The sequence below is a fragment of the Zootoca vivipara genome, chromosome 1 (genome assembly GCF_963506605.1).
Source record: "Zootoca vivipara chromosome 1, rZooViv1.1, whole genome shotgun sequence".
Taxonomy (NCBI): Eukaryota; Metazoa; Chordata; class Lepidosauria; order Squamata; family Lacertidae; genus Zootoca; species Zootoca vivipara.
In genome coordinates, this window is record NC_083276.1 from 123,412,893 (window position 1) to 123,428,218 (window position 15,326).

The window sequence follows — 15,326 nt, forward strand, 5'->3', positions numbered from 1 at the left end:
GTACCAGTAGTTCTTAAATGATTTATTTAAATGCTACCTTGCTGATGTAGTATTACTGACTCTATGAAATTCTTACCTGAATAAAACAATTGGACTTCACCTTTGATAAAAAGGCTTCAATTCTAATTGAATACAGCAGGCATATTTATTCTGCCAGAATAAGTATAAATTGAGAGATTACAACAAAAAGCTTGTAAAACAAAAGCAGGGAATAAACAATTATAAAATCCTTGTGGAGAAGAGGATAATTGTATTCCTCCTCAGGACATGATACAGGCAGTGATTCATTTTGATCCTGCACAGGAAGAAGACAAAGGCTTAATGAAAGTTTTCAAATACTGTAATAGATTATGTTATGAATGCAAAGCTTGTATTTTTGCATATCCAAAATAGTATCATAAAATGTGTGTAGTATTTTATATCTTTCAGAACAGTATCAGTCACAAAAATCAGAAAAAAGTATGTGAACATAAGCAGATGGAACTCTTTTCAATTTTTATAAACTTTAAAAAGATTGATTTTTATTACAGTTGCAATGTGTAAAACAGTATTTGCACCAAATTATTTTTTAAAAAACAAAAAATATGCTTAAATATAAATGTTAAATGAAATATTTGGATTCCAACATAGCATGCGTTTTCCATCAAGCAAAAATGTTTTTTAATATTGTACTTAGTCATTCTTGTAACCTATCAGATGAAAATGAATTTTAAGTTTGGTTTGCAAAACAAATATGCTAGTTTTAAATGGCATAATAAACAGCACATGTATAGCCTGCATATTTCTCAATTACCAGTCTGTCACCATATAAGAATACCAATTGATAAAGGTAACCATGATTTTATCCTGCAATTTATGTTTACTAAGAGTAAACGATTTATGTTTACAAGTGCAAGATCTTTAAATACCTTACAAAACGCAAGGACATTTTGACTTAGCAGTATTCAATAAACATTAGGAGCTACAAAATTACACACCTTCATGTTAGCTATTAAGTATAACTATGGTGCTATTTAACAGTGTCTGTAGAGGAAGGAGTAGTGAGCACGGTGTCATCTGATCTGTAATCTTTTCTAGGATGAAAGTGAGGACTTCGTGCATAACGTGGCTTTAAACTCATAGAAGAAGGATGAGAAAAATTTCTTCTTACAGAATGTATCCTGCCTTCCTATAAAGAGGAAAAAACTACATTTCAAAATAGCAGGTTATTACAAAACATTCTAAGCAGGTATATGACAATTCTGCTAAATATATAAACAAAGTCTGCAAAGGAAGGAATTGATTTACAACACAAAATGACATTTTTGTCGTGAACTAAACTGGGATCTTCGGATAAAGAGTGGTACTGTACACAAATCTATTTATTTAATTAAAATAGTAACAGTAACAACAAGACTATATAAAACTATTTCCCATCTGACTTTAAAAAGCACTAAAATAAACTCTGGCACGTTAGTTTTCCCATGGAATTGTTGAAGATTATGGAGTTATACCATAATAAAGCATATTTGCTCTTGATTGTTTTCATAACAATTTCCTGCGGGAAAATAATTTCAAAGAATTTTCTGATTGATCAGCAAACCCATCAGTCCTAGGTGATCACTCTGGTTAAATGTGAATTACCAAGTGTCAATTATGCAAAATTTTCCATTTAATCACAAATAATTAGTACATGTATACAAATCCCTACACTTGATTTTCAGCATTGTACTACATCGTTCTTCTCGATTAGCCTTGTGCCAAGAACAGTCTCCTGAACAGCAGCTTTTGAAAGAGGTTGAAATCACCCATCTCTCTCTCTTTTTACAACCATGAAAGTAGCTTCAGTAACGGCATACTTGCGTGATACCAGCTCTCTATTCAGTCAAGGTAGTCCCATGTTCATTGCTCCTAGAAAGGATTATTGCAATGTGTGTGCATTGTGCAGAAAGCAATGCTTCTAAAATCCCAACCATTACTAAATCTTATGAGACACTTTATTAAATCAGTTGCATTGTCTGCCGCTTATTTTTATATTTGTTTCTAGCCACTTTGGACAACTCTTCTTGGGGGGGGGGGAATGGGTTACAATTTTTATTAGAAAATATATATCTCTCCTCTGTCCCCAGTACTTATCTGGCAGTAATCACAGAGGTCACAAGGAAGATTCATCAGCCTGGAACTATCTGAACAAGGCTGAGATTTCAAAGGAATGTGACTTGTTCTAATCTAAGGGAAAGAGATTACCCAGGTCTTTTAGAATTGCCCATAACTGGGTGGGGAAAAATACAGGTTGATGAACAATACCCAGGTTGATGAACTGGTATTGAAAATACTGTAGCATACCTATCACTCCTAGAAGTACTGCATCAGCATCTCCAAACCCTGAGAATAAATTAACTCCACCTTGTTAGTTATTAGACAGAAACAGTATGATCAATTGCTATCTGAATATTCGTTAGTGTTTACTTTGTTCACCTTACATTCCTAAGTGAGCATGAGAAGCTTATCCTGTTTATTTCAAGGTTTCTCCATTTGTTTTAGATCTAGAGGCCCAACTGGGAGGCTGGAGACTCCCCATCCCAATTGAGTTATATATACTGTAATTTGTGCTGAAAGCGGGGGAGGGGTGGGTTTTCTAAATCCATCTTGTAATCTACTCCAAGGTAAGTCACAGAAAACTATTGTTTGAGCACAGAACTGTCTGCAGATAAAACAAGAGACTGAAGCCAGCATGTCTGAGCGAATAGCATCTAGAGGGCCAAAGGTTCCCTGGTTTAGATTAAGGCGTAAACTCCAGTCTGCCTCTCTTACATTGTGCTGCTGACCATTTCCAGTTCCAGGTGTCTCTGTGAACATGAATTAGGGAAGGCAAGGAAGCACGGGTGACATACTAGGGCTGGCAGTGGGATATCAAGATTCAGGGACATGGTATCCAGCTCCATGAAAAGAGCCCATTGGACCCCCATTCCTACTGAAATGCCCAGATGTAGCAACTACATTCTATAATATTGGAGATTCTTCACTGGAGAAGGTTGCTTTTGGTAGCCATCTCTTTGGTGGGTCCAAACACAATGCTGAATTTATCTGAAGCCAAATAATCTGTCAGGATACAAGCAGGGATGGATGGATTTCTGGCAAATTTGGGCGGCAATGGTATGTGAGCTATAGGACATTTAGAAGATATTGGTAGGCATGTTCATTAGCTTTATAACAAATTTAAGTTGAAATAATGGGTCCTGATTAATTGCATATTTGTTTAAAAATGCATACCCCTATATAACAAATGTTAGGCTTAATCTTAAAGGTAAAGGGACCCCTGACCAATAGGTACAGTCGTGACCGACTCTGGGGTTGCGCGCTCATCTCGCATTATTGGCCGAGGGAGCCGGCGGCGTATAGCTTCCAGGTCATGTGGCCAGCATGACAAAGCTGCTTCTGGCAAACCAGAGCAGCACATGGAAACGCCGTTTACCTTCCCGCTGTAGCGGTTCCTATTTATCTACTTGCATTTTGACGTGCTTTCGAACTGCTAGGTTGGCAGGAGCTGGGACCAAAGCAACGGGAGCTCACCCCGTCACAGGGATTCGAACCGCCGACCTTCTGATCAGCAAGCCCTAGGCTCAGTGGTTTAACCACAGCGCCACCTGGGTCCCTATTAGGCTTAATCTTATTAAAAATAAATTACTGGCTTGTGATGCTATGCATTCAGGAGTCAAGGCACTCCACTCTCTAAAAGGGCTGAAAAAACATGAACATGCAGCCCAGATGGGACACCATACACCTGAGTTCCCCATGTGGGTATAAAAGGGAAGGTGCTAAAGCTCTCAACATATTGAATACTGGATGTCAGGTAGAAGGGTTCTAGTTTAGACATCTTTCAGACATGCAGTTTTCATGGTGAAGAGAATTTCTATCCTCTTAGTTCCTTGACAGATTGTTACTTGGGCTGCTTCCACACTTTGCATTTACTGTGGAACTGCCACATTTCCTCCACTCACTTTTCCAGGGAATATGTACACTGTTAAAACTAAAACACCTTCCTCTCATTCAGAGCTCAGAAAATCTGACTTTCAAAACTCAATGGGTGTGCAATTTTCTCAGGTGTGGATGGCCTATTGCACAGCTAGTCTAGCAAATTGTGGCCTATGTAGATTGCTTTCTAGCCATTTCCTTCTCTATGTTTTTCCCTCATCTCTAGAAATCAGCTCATTAATTTTAAGCCTTCCATTTCTAAATAGCACTGCATTTATATCAGGTTTTCCTCCCCTCTCCAAGAATTGTGGCATAGGGGGAAATCACAAGCAGTTCTGTTAGAGACAAGAGAGTATTTCCAAAGAGCTGTTTCCCCCCACCACCAACATTTGGGACTTGCCACCCTGATGAAGTTCAAAGCTCAGCAGTCACAGTACCAAGGGCTGATGCATGATGTTGCTCTGAGTATGCCTCTTCAGCTGTGATTAATACTGAGTTGGGCAGGTCACGCCTACCCAGTTTTCAGAGGTCTACAGGATTCCCAAATGAAAATACCCTGTTTCTCCGAAAATAAGACGTAGCCATAAAATAAGCCATAGCAGGATTTTTAAGCATTCAAGGAATATAAGCCATACCCCGAAAATAAGACATTGTGATAGGCACAGCAGCAATGCCAGCTGTGGCAGGAGGAGGAGGAGGGGGGAAAAATAAGACATCCCCTGAAAATAAGCCATAGTGTGGTTTTTTGAGGAAAAATAAATATAAGAATGTGTCTTATTTTCGGAGAAACACAATATATGAGAGAACACAACTGCCCAATAGCTTGCTTTATTGATGAATTCTAACTAGTGAAAAGAAAAAAGAATCTGCTTAGCAGTCACAAAACGAAATTTCCTGTTGCCTCTGCAGCAGCAGCAGCAACACAAAAATCTAAGTAGGAAGATACATTCCTGCATTGCAGGGGGTTGGACTAGATGACCCTCAGGGTACCTTCCAAGTCTACAATTCTATGCACACCCTGTAAACCATCTGCTACAGCACTGGTCAGCCAAGCTTCAGAACTTTTCCATACTCAGAGCTGAACATTAATAAAAACATGCAAGTTTCTCAAGCATGGTAGATGCATGATTCTGCACTGGAAGACATATTCCACAGAAGGAGGAAAGCAGAAATGCACATAATCACAGATCCAATTGCATGTCTGGCTAGGGTTTTTACTCCTTGTTCTAGTCTCAGAACGCTATGTAGCCCATTAAAGTCAAAGGAGAGGAAAAGAACCCAAGCTCTAAATGCAGCTAACTACAGCTAGTATTCTTTAAGCCTGAAATAAAGGAAAAAAGAACTACAGTACAATCGTGTGTTGCATGATTTCAACCATATGTGGTTGAAAGCTGGCTGGTTGAAATACCGCAAATTAACTGCACACAAAATGGAGAGCTTAAAACCCTGTTCTGCCCTGGTTTTTCCTGGCATGGAAAGAGCTTTTAAGCTCTCCAGCTTGCTAACAAGGCTTTGGGAGGCTCTTGTGAGAACTTGGACGGCCCTGCAAATTGCTTAAAGGTAAAGATGGTCACGTGGGGGGTTGGGGTTGAGGTAAAAGTGTCATCCCCAGTGCATGATGCAACTGTACTGTATAGTACAATAGTGTAAGTAAGCAGAGTAGTGTGTAGCATTATTTCAGGAAGTTTTAAAAAAAGCTGCATTGAAATTGTAAGCCCTATTTCTGCCTATAATGATTCTAGCCCAGGCATCCCCAAACTGCGGCCCTCCAGATGTTTTGGCCTACAACTCCCATGATCCCTAGCTAACAGGACCAGTGGTCAGGGATGTTGGGAACTGTAGTCCAAAACATCTGGAGGGCTGAAGTTTTGGGATGCCTGGTCTAGCCCAAAGCAAGTATGTGTATAGCTAATTAGCTTAATTTGGACTGATTTTGAAGTACAAATTCATTTACACTTTGCTAACAGTATATACTGTAACGTTAATAGGAAAGTGAAAAAAATAAGACATCATGATCAAACTTTTACAAAATGATTTTACAAATCTAACTAAAACAACAAAGGAAGAACAACTGTTTCTTCTGCAGTAGACTTGTGTCTTTTTATAGTTTCTATCAGGCTTAACTACACACCAAATATTCACCCAAAGCAATAGTAGGCAGTGGGGAGTACAGGCACCCTCTGCCCTTATTGGTAAGACACAACTAACTTACAGTAGAGGCAGCTGCTGACGGCCACAAGGACACCCACTCCCAGCTGAGTACTGCTTTCATCCCACCCCACCGGCTGCCACTGCTAATGTCACCATTCACACAATTAGCAACAATGTCAGATAATTAATTTTTTGAAAAATAAAATATAGAAAAGGAAAATAGTATTTGTAATTCGTTGAAACATTTCTATGATTATCATTTTTCATAGCTTGTTACTGATTAGCTCCTACTGAATTTTGTTGGTGATTTAGTACTGTAGCACCCTCTACTGGAAATATTTTTGTGACTATGCCATATACTACGGTAAGTATCTACTCAAACATCTATGTTTCAAAGAATTTCAAGTATAAAGTCAGAAAAAGAACAACATAAAGTGGCAAAGGATTTTCATTTTTTGTTAATTATTTAATCTATTTTACCTCACCTTTCCAAAAGCTCAATGTGATTTACAAAAAAATATATTAAAACTAAGTATGCCTATACCTTTCTTTGCAAGGGAAAGGGTATTTTATGCCTTTCTCACGCTATCACCTCCCAATCCAACTTAAATAAAACACGCCCCCAAAGAAAAAGAAGGTTATAGACCTTACTTTAACAGACTCAGGCTGCATCACAGGGGCTGACATGGCTATGGCACTTTGAGCATAAACTTGGTGATATGCTTGAACTCCATGATCAGAATATGGCTGGTAAACAAATGAATATTGAAAAACATATTTACAAACAAATATATTTACAAAACAAGTATATATTAAAAATAGCATAAACAGGAAAAATGTACCGAGAAAGCGATTTTCATTCCATCATTTCAGAAGTGCTTTTTAATGTTAAGTTAGTCATCTAAGAACCCAACTGACCTTGGGCTAAATTGTTCACCTGCAAATTTCCAGGTTTTTTTTTTTGTCAGAATAGATGTAAAGGTGCAGACCTGATTCTGACTTCTGCTTGTTGTAGGTTAGATGTTAGGGCTATTACAGACACCTTTTTACCTGATTTGGGGCCAGGAAGGTTCCAAATGACTGGAAGAGATCCACAGTATATTTAAATAATTAGTGGAAGCATGTAATAATGCAGAACTGGCAGTGCTAAATGTATACAGTATAATGTATGATGCAAGGGGGAAATCTTATTCTCTGGTTTGCAAGTTATAAAGTTGTCAATATATCTACAGAATTTTGGCCCATCAACTGCAACAGGCTGGGAAGAAATTTGATTGCTTTTGCATTAAAAACAAATCAATCCAATTTGCACTTTCCAAAACAATGTAAGAACCAAAACCCAGCCACCCTAAGAAATTCACACCTATCCACATTTTGCGATGCAGTTCTCTCAACAATGTTTATAAAAAAGTGTGCATAAAATTATATATTAGTGAGAACAACAGATTAAAATGCATTATATTAGAAAAAATTGCTTGCAAAATGTGTATATTAGTCAAACATGTATACAAAATGTGTTTATTAGAAGAAATTAAATGCTGAAGAATTTTCATGAGGATTTTCTCAAATTGTTGCAGAAACGTGGAGAACTGAAATGAAGATTAGAAAAATGAGAAAATGAGAACTGAAATTGACAGATCCTTCCATCTCTACTGCACAGTGCCCCCGTCCCTCAATTTAGCTTGCTCTCATGTACTTATTGAGGTAACATATCTTGACTAAAGATTGCCTATGCCCCTTCTATGCCTACTGGCACTCAAGGTTATTTGCAGATTATGTGTCTCCCATTTTAACTCTACAGAAAGTAGATGAGAAATGAATGATTAAGTTATTTATTTTTAACCCTCCGGAGTCAGCAGGGTTGCTGTGGAGTCCAGCAGCTGTTTGAAATATTTGTTAAACTTAGCAAACCTTAAGCACTTCATACTCCATGTATGCCTTAACAATTATGGGGTCAGCTATATTTATACTCTCTCCTTTTCTATTTTTTATTAAAAATATGTGTTTAACTTGCTAAGATATCAGGGTTCCTATTTACCCCTATTCATACTGTTGAGAGTTTAGGGGCAGGGGTTAGGCTGTATGCCCTTCTAATTCCTGGCTCCAAAAAGGGTTGGAATCTTATGAAATATTGAGTTAGCTAGCCAAGGGCCATAATGGCCATAAGTATGGGTTGTTAGTATAAGAAAGTAAGTTGCTTTGTGTCAGAGGGTAAATGGTGTAGACCCCCCTTCACCTGGCTGGGTGCCCCCCCAAAAAAACCTGGTTAATAATTAGAAGGGCAAAAACCAGAGTTAGGGGGGTGAGCTGGGAACCAGAAGCAGACAGAAGCCTGAGTGAGAGCCATGTCTGATTTCTGCTTGAATCCAAGGCAATGGCTATTGGGGGAATAATACGTTCTGCAGTGTTGATGCCGTGAGCCCCTCTATTATAGGCTCAGGTTGTATATGCCGTGTTTCCCCTTTTTTAAGACACCGTCTTATAACTTTTTTTCTCAAAAAACACAGGGTGTCTTATTTTCGGTGGGGTGTCTTTTTTTTTTAAAAAAAAAATATTACCTGTCATCTAGCCCAAATTCTACCATCAAGTTACCCCAATGCAGATGCAGCACATGAGTGTCTGATGAGAGGGGAAAGAGACGGAGAAGGAGGGAGGGAGAGAAGTCCTAGAGCAAACCCCCAGCCCTCCGGATGCTGCAGTCGCTCTCCTACCCAGTCCCCTGATTTCTGCCGATCCGGAGGCCACAGGCTCAGGCACTCCGCCCGGTCCGGCAAGGCGCTCTAAGCACTTGGCGTTGTGGAGCGCTCGGTGCGCTCCATGCTGCAGCCGCCAGTTTTGGGCGGCGGGGAGGCAGGCCTCCTTGGCCGGGCCAGGCGGATGCCGCTGGCTTAGGTGATCCGCCCGGCCCGGCAGGGCGCTCCAAGCGCTCGGCGCTCCGGAGCACTTGCTGCGCTCCACGCTGCAGCCGCCGGTTCTGGGCGGCGGGTAGGCAGGCCTCCTTGGCCGGGCCAGGCGGAGGCCGCTGGCTTAGTTGCTCCGCCCGGCCGTCGCTCCAAGTGCTTGGCGCTCCAAGTGCTTGGCGCTGCAGCCGTCGGTTCTGGGCAGCAGGGAGGCAGGTCTCCTTGGTGGGGCCAGGCGGAGGCCGCTGGCTCAGGCGCTCCGCCCGGCCTGACAGAGCGCTCCAAGCGCTCGGTGCTCTGGAGCGCTCAATGCGCTCCACGCTGCAGCTGCCGGTTCTGGGTGGCGGGGAGGCAGGTCTCCTTGGCTGGGCCAGGCGGAGGCCGCTGGCTGGGGCGCTCGCCCAGCCCAGCAGGGCGCTCCAACCGTTTGGTGCTGCGGAGAACTTGGCATGCTCCACGCTCCAGCCGCCGGTTCTGGCTCCAGGCACCGAGCCGTCAGGCCTCCTCCTCCTGCTGCTGTTGCAGCCGACGTTCTGAGTCCCGCTGGCTGGCTCGGGCGCTCGGCGGTCTCGCTCCACACGGCATGGAGGTATGCCTTATTTTCGGGGTATGTCTTATAGTTTGCAAATGTTTAAAAATCCTGCCATGGCTTACTTTATGATTACGTCTTAAAAAAGGGGAAACACGGTATGTGTAAATAAACCATATATCATAAAGACACCACGGTTTCCACTGTTCCTCATTCCGAGGAAACCAAACCCTGAGTAAGCACCTGGAACCCTAGAATCCCACACCATTTTGTGATTGGAGTGGCATGCAACAATATGAATGGGACAATGAAACTACCAAACACCTAAGTTAACTGGGATCTTCTCGACTTCTCAAATCATGGCCAGGAAAACCTTCCACTTGATTCTACATGAAGGTCTTCCACTGATGGAAGCCTCCATGCCTGCTTGAATGCCACTATTGTGTGTGTGTGTGTGCGCGCACACACACACGCATGCATGCATACACTTATATGAATTTAGCTATACTAATGTGTGGGTTTGACCATTCTGTGCTGGTTTGCTGTTCAGTATGAGGTAAATTTTATGTCCTGCTAGATGTCAAATTGCAGTCAAGATATCCTGATTACTTAAAAAAATTGAAAGTGGGACATTTGTACATTTCTCTCTATGTGGCATTTTTAAAACCAAGTTTCAAGACTAAGGGCTTCACCTCATAAATAAGACCATCATAACAGAGGACACATAACTGCACATGAAATGTAAAGCTGGGTTGTAGTAATAACAATTAATTAATTAATTAATTATACATTTTACTGTTATTATTCTTTTGATCCTTCAAATGCTTCAATGAGCATTGGTGGTGAATGGGATTTCTAATGGCAGACAGGAACATATTACCTATGTTTGCAGAACTGAAGTAGAATTTAATAGCATATAATAAAAAAGCTAGTTTACTGGGTTCTGTCACACAGTAGCAAGACTAAGATTGCTTCCAGACGGAATGTGGATGACATGGTTTTTACAGAATCCACATGATGTCATTGCCATCAAAATGCCAACGCATACTTTTTACATCTAAACTAGATTTCAACACAAAAACCCAGAAGTACCCTGTTTCTCTGAAAATAAGACGTAGCCATAAAATAAGTCGTAGCAGGATTTTTAAGCATTCAAGGAATATAAGCCATACCCTGAAAATAAGGCATAGTGGTAGGCACAGCAGCAATGCCAGCCGCGGCAGGAGGAGGGGAAAAAATAAGATATCCCCTGAAAATAAGCCAGTGTGATAGGAAAAATAAATATAAGACGGTGTCTTATTTTTGGAGAAACACGGCAAACATAACCCATTATCCATCCATGGTTACTGCTCATCTGGATTTTTAGGGTGGGCAGTTAGCTATTTTGTTTCTAGCAGCCAAAACAATGGACTCAGCTAGATTAGTAAAGAAAAAGTGTTTTATATGCATTGAATTTGCATTGTAACACTGTGACACCAGATGGTGCTGTGGAGTTCTGTTTTTGCCAACACAATTTCTCACAGTCGTACCTCGGAAGTCAAACACCTTGCGAGTCGAACTTGCTCCCGAACGCCACAAATCCGGAAGTGAGTGTTCCAGTTTGCAAATGTTCTTTGGAACCCAAACGTCCAACGCAGGTTCCGTGGCTTCCGATTGGCTGCAGGAGATTCCAGTAGCCAACTGAAAGCCATGCCTTGGTTTCTGAATGTTTTGGAAGTCAAACTTCTGGAATGGATTCCGTTTGAGTTCCTATGTAAAGGTACCCCTGACCATTAGGTCCAGTTGTGACCGACTCTGGGGTTGCGGTGCTCATCTCGCGTTATTGGCCGAGGGAGCCGGCGTACAGCTTCCAGGTCATGTGGACAAAGCCGCTTCTGGCGAACCAGAGCAGCACACGGAAACGCTATTTACCTTCCCACTGCTGCGGTACCTATTTATCTACTTGCACTTTGACGTGCTTTCAAACTGCTAGGTTGGCAGGAGCTGGGACCGAGCAATGGGAGCCCACCCCCTTGCGGGGATTCGAACCACTGACCTTCTGACTGGTTTAACCCACAGTGCCACCCGCGTCCCTGACTTCCGATGTATGACTATACAAATAAATAAAAAAAAATTCCTTCAGTAGCACCTTGTTTGCAAAGTGTTTAATTGAAACACTTCTTGGATGTGTCTAGATCCAACCAATGTAAATGTGTCTACTTCCACTAACCCACTTCAGAGGAACTCTTCTTTCAAGATTTCCACATAGTACATGTGAAGGATTATGCCGGAGTACATTACAATATATGCATCAGACTTTTTTTTTTTAAAGATCAATACAGCAATTTAAAGTGGACCATGTGAGACTGGTGCTTTTGTACATAATATTGTAAGCACATGTATGTGTAGAGTACCCAAGGTGAATGTAAGTAAATTAGAGGAATTAAATGTTAGAGAGTGGGAGACTTGTGACTGCGTGGGAGTTCTGAAAGGGAGTTGCTGGAGAGACTGTGGGTTGCTGGAGAGATTGTGGTGTTGGGAGTGCCTGGTAGATGGTGTGCGAGTTGGTAAAGAATGTATGGCAGGGCTAGTTTATTAGTAAAGAATCAGTATTATAGTGGCCATTGTTGTACATATAATAAAGTAACAAATAAGATAAATAAATTAAAATTGTATTATACCACATGCCTATTATTTGGTTACACTAGGGGTGTGTTCAGATAAACATTATCTGATGTTGGCAGCAGGAATAAAGGGGGGGGGGTTTATTGAAATACCTATCAAAAACTCAGCTCATAGCTGTACAACATTTGCTCTTGCACCACTTCTCAGATAATTTTTTTAAGGTGAATGCACACAGATATGGAAATATCTGCTCACATGCCCAGAATGGGAAAAGGTAGTGGAGAACAAGGGAGGACTGACTGAGGCGAGAGACAGGAAAAAAACAACCCAGATACATTCTGACAAGCTCCACCCACTGGCATGGAGGACAAGCAGAAGAGCCTTTTATAACATTTTTGTGATATAAGACCCCTGTCTGGAAGCACCCTACCAAACTGAAATGAGATCAGAACTATCCAATACCGATAAAAGACCAGAGCTATACTGATAGAAGTGGGCTTTATTTCCAAACTGTTCTCTCAAAATTCTGTAAGATAAAATAAAGGGACTACAGTGGTACCTCGACTTACGAAGATGATCCGTTCTGCGGCCGTCTTCGTAAGTCGAAGTCTTTGGTTGTCGAAGTGCCGCTTCTGCGCATAGCGTGATTTCGCGTTTCTGTGCAGGTGCCACTTTGTGCAGGCGCAGAGCACACGTGCGGGGGGCGCACGGCGAAAGACTTCCAGGGTTGTCGACTTTGGAAGTCAAAACCTTCGGAAGTCGAATCGTTCAGTTGTCGAGGTACCACTGTACTACATTCAGTGAGACTACTGAAGGGGTACGGCGTCATTGGAGTATACTCAATTAATTAGTACTGCTGATTACTTTCTCTCCTGTGTGAATGGAGAATACTCAGTCTATGAATGGCCCCCTAGCACACAGCCCTCATTGAAAGGTACCCCACAAATTTCTAAAATGTTTGATTATAGCAAATTCATTCTTCATACATTCTCTATGCAATCTTATCAAATTATCTACACATACAGTAGTACCTCGGGTTACGAACACGATCCGTTCCGGATCGCGGTTCGTAACCCGAAAAGGTCGCAAACCGAGCACCATTTCTGCGCATGCGCAAAGCGCGCACGCCACTTCTGTGCATGTGCGGGACGCGCCGAAAACACTTCCGGGTTTGCGGAGTTCGTAACCCGAACTGTTCGCAACCCGAGCGGTTCGTAAACCGAGGTGCGACTGTAATTAAATAGCTAGAGCAGATGCAGCCTACAAATACTTTTTCTGAGTATACGTACCTCTGGAACTGCAGCTTCCATTAGGGAAAGAGGAGGAGCGACACATCCACCATCCTGTGCAATCTCCAGGGGCTGGTAAGTAATTTCAGAAGGATGTAGATAAAAGAATGAGGTGGGAGAGGCAGGAGACTAAAAAAGAGAAAACATTGTTTTGCATATGACACACTCAATTGTTAGACGAATTCAAGCTAAAGAAGAATAATAATTGTAATATATGATTTCAATGCAAATATGATAACTATTATTTAAGTGGAATGCTCTCCCCCTGGACGTACACTTAGCATTGACACTTACAAACCCATGTATTCTAAAAAGTGTGCATGCATTTGAATGATAACTTGTTTCCAGTTTGAATTGAAATCTAGCTCACTCAAAGATTTTCTCTCTTCCTTCTCTATCACATTCCCTCCTCCCATAATTCTACAAACAAGTAATTAGGACTATGCGCCAAAAAGAGTCCCAGCTAATACCTGAGGTAATGTAATGAATCTACTGAGGGCAGTATTTTGAAACGGTATAATTTTGAAATGTCTAGGATGTGAATTTACTGGCTCGTACCCACACTTTGCTCCTGCCAGAAGGAATATTCCCTGAGCAGCATTCCACTCAGGGGATTCTCCTATAGGAAGAAGTGGGGGTGTGTGACTTTTGCCTCTTCACTTTCACTCTCTGAATAACTGCTCCAGAGGGCTGAGGGAGCCCCACACTCAGGGATGGCAGGGGGCTGCAACCCCATGAAAACAGCTAGAAATGACTCCTCCCCCTCCCATTCACCAGCAGTATCCCCCTGCTGAATTAAAAGTCCATTCCATTCCATTAAGTCTGGACCTGCATGTCCGCCAGGAGCAATCAGTATATCACGTGGCATCATGAAGTGTATACCTCAAACCAACAGAGAGCAAAAGAAGAGGTAGTATGGTATACTATGTTTAAATCCATACCACAAATCCCAGCCACAAAGGCTACTAGTCACCTCTGGCCAGTTACTATCTGACAGCCCTAATCTAATCTTACATAATTGTTCTAAGGATAGTAGCGGAGAAAAGGGGACTATTTATACTGCCTTAAACTACTTAGAGGAAGCGTGCAATATAAATGTTATAAATAAACAAACAGATTATGGAGACTGTGGCTTTTGTAGACCTTACATCTGCTTTTGACTCAATTTGTAGGGACAAATTATGGCAAAAACTATATCAAACAGATATTGATAGACGACTTCTCAAAATACTTAGAGAGTTACATACAGATACCACAGTTAAAATCAGAACTGGGATGTCAGGCAACTATACTGACCCACTGCCACTGGGGAAAGGGGTTAAACAGGGTTGTTTGTTAGCGCCATTCCTCTTTAACTTTTATATAAATGATGTTGTTCAGCATATGGCGAAGTACAAGTCATCAGCTCCTGCCCTGGAAGGCAAATACCTGAATATATTGCTATATGCTGATGACATGGCTGTCATGGCACTTACTCGAAGGGGTCTACACAGCATGCTGGAGGGGCTCGCAGCTTATTGTTCCCAAAACTCTCTAAAGATAAACTATGACAAAACAAAAATTGTGGTGTCTACTAGAGCTCGCCACACATTTAGATGGTCTTTAGATGAACGCATAATTGAACAGTGTCCTCTTTTTAAATATCTTGGTATCACCTTCCAAGCTACATCTAGCTGGCTTGCCCACTTCAAGGCCGCGACCCTTCTAACACGTAGGACAATCGGTGCTCTGCTCAGCTTTTTTTATTCAAGGGGAGGGCAACTGGTGATCCCGGCACTAAAAGCTTTTGTTGGTAAAGTGATTCCCCAGATGTTATATGGGGTAGAACTCTGGGGATGGAATCAGAAGCTGCTAGAACGGCTTGAAATCTTCCAAAATTTTTATCTCAGAAGAATTCTA

General features: G+C 41.6%; 1 protein-coding gene across 2 annotated transcripts in view; it reads right to left on the bottom strand.

The window, feature by feature from the left end:
- Positions 1–563: 563 nt before the first annotated feature.
- The window catches only part of BOLL (boule homolog, RNA binding protein), a 37,634-nt gene continuing 22,871 nt past the window's right edge, over positions 564–15,326 (bottom strand). For both annotated transcript variants that reach the window (XM_035132958.2, XM_060281492.1), the window contains 3 exons: positions 13,428–13,556; positions 6,757–6,852; positions 564–1,168 (listed from right to left, as the gene is read on the bottom strand). In XM_035132958.2, coding sequence (XP_034988849.1) covers positions 1,010–1,168; positions 6,757–6,852; positions 13,428–13,556 — 384 coding nt within the window. In that variant the 3' untranslated portion in view covers positions 564–1,009. The remainder of the gene's footprint in view (positions 1,169–6,756; positions 6,853–13,427; positions 13,557–15,326) is intronic.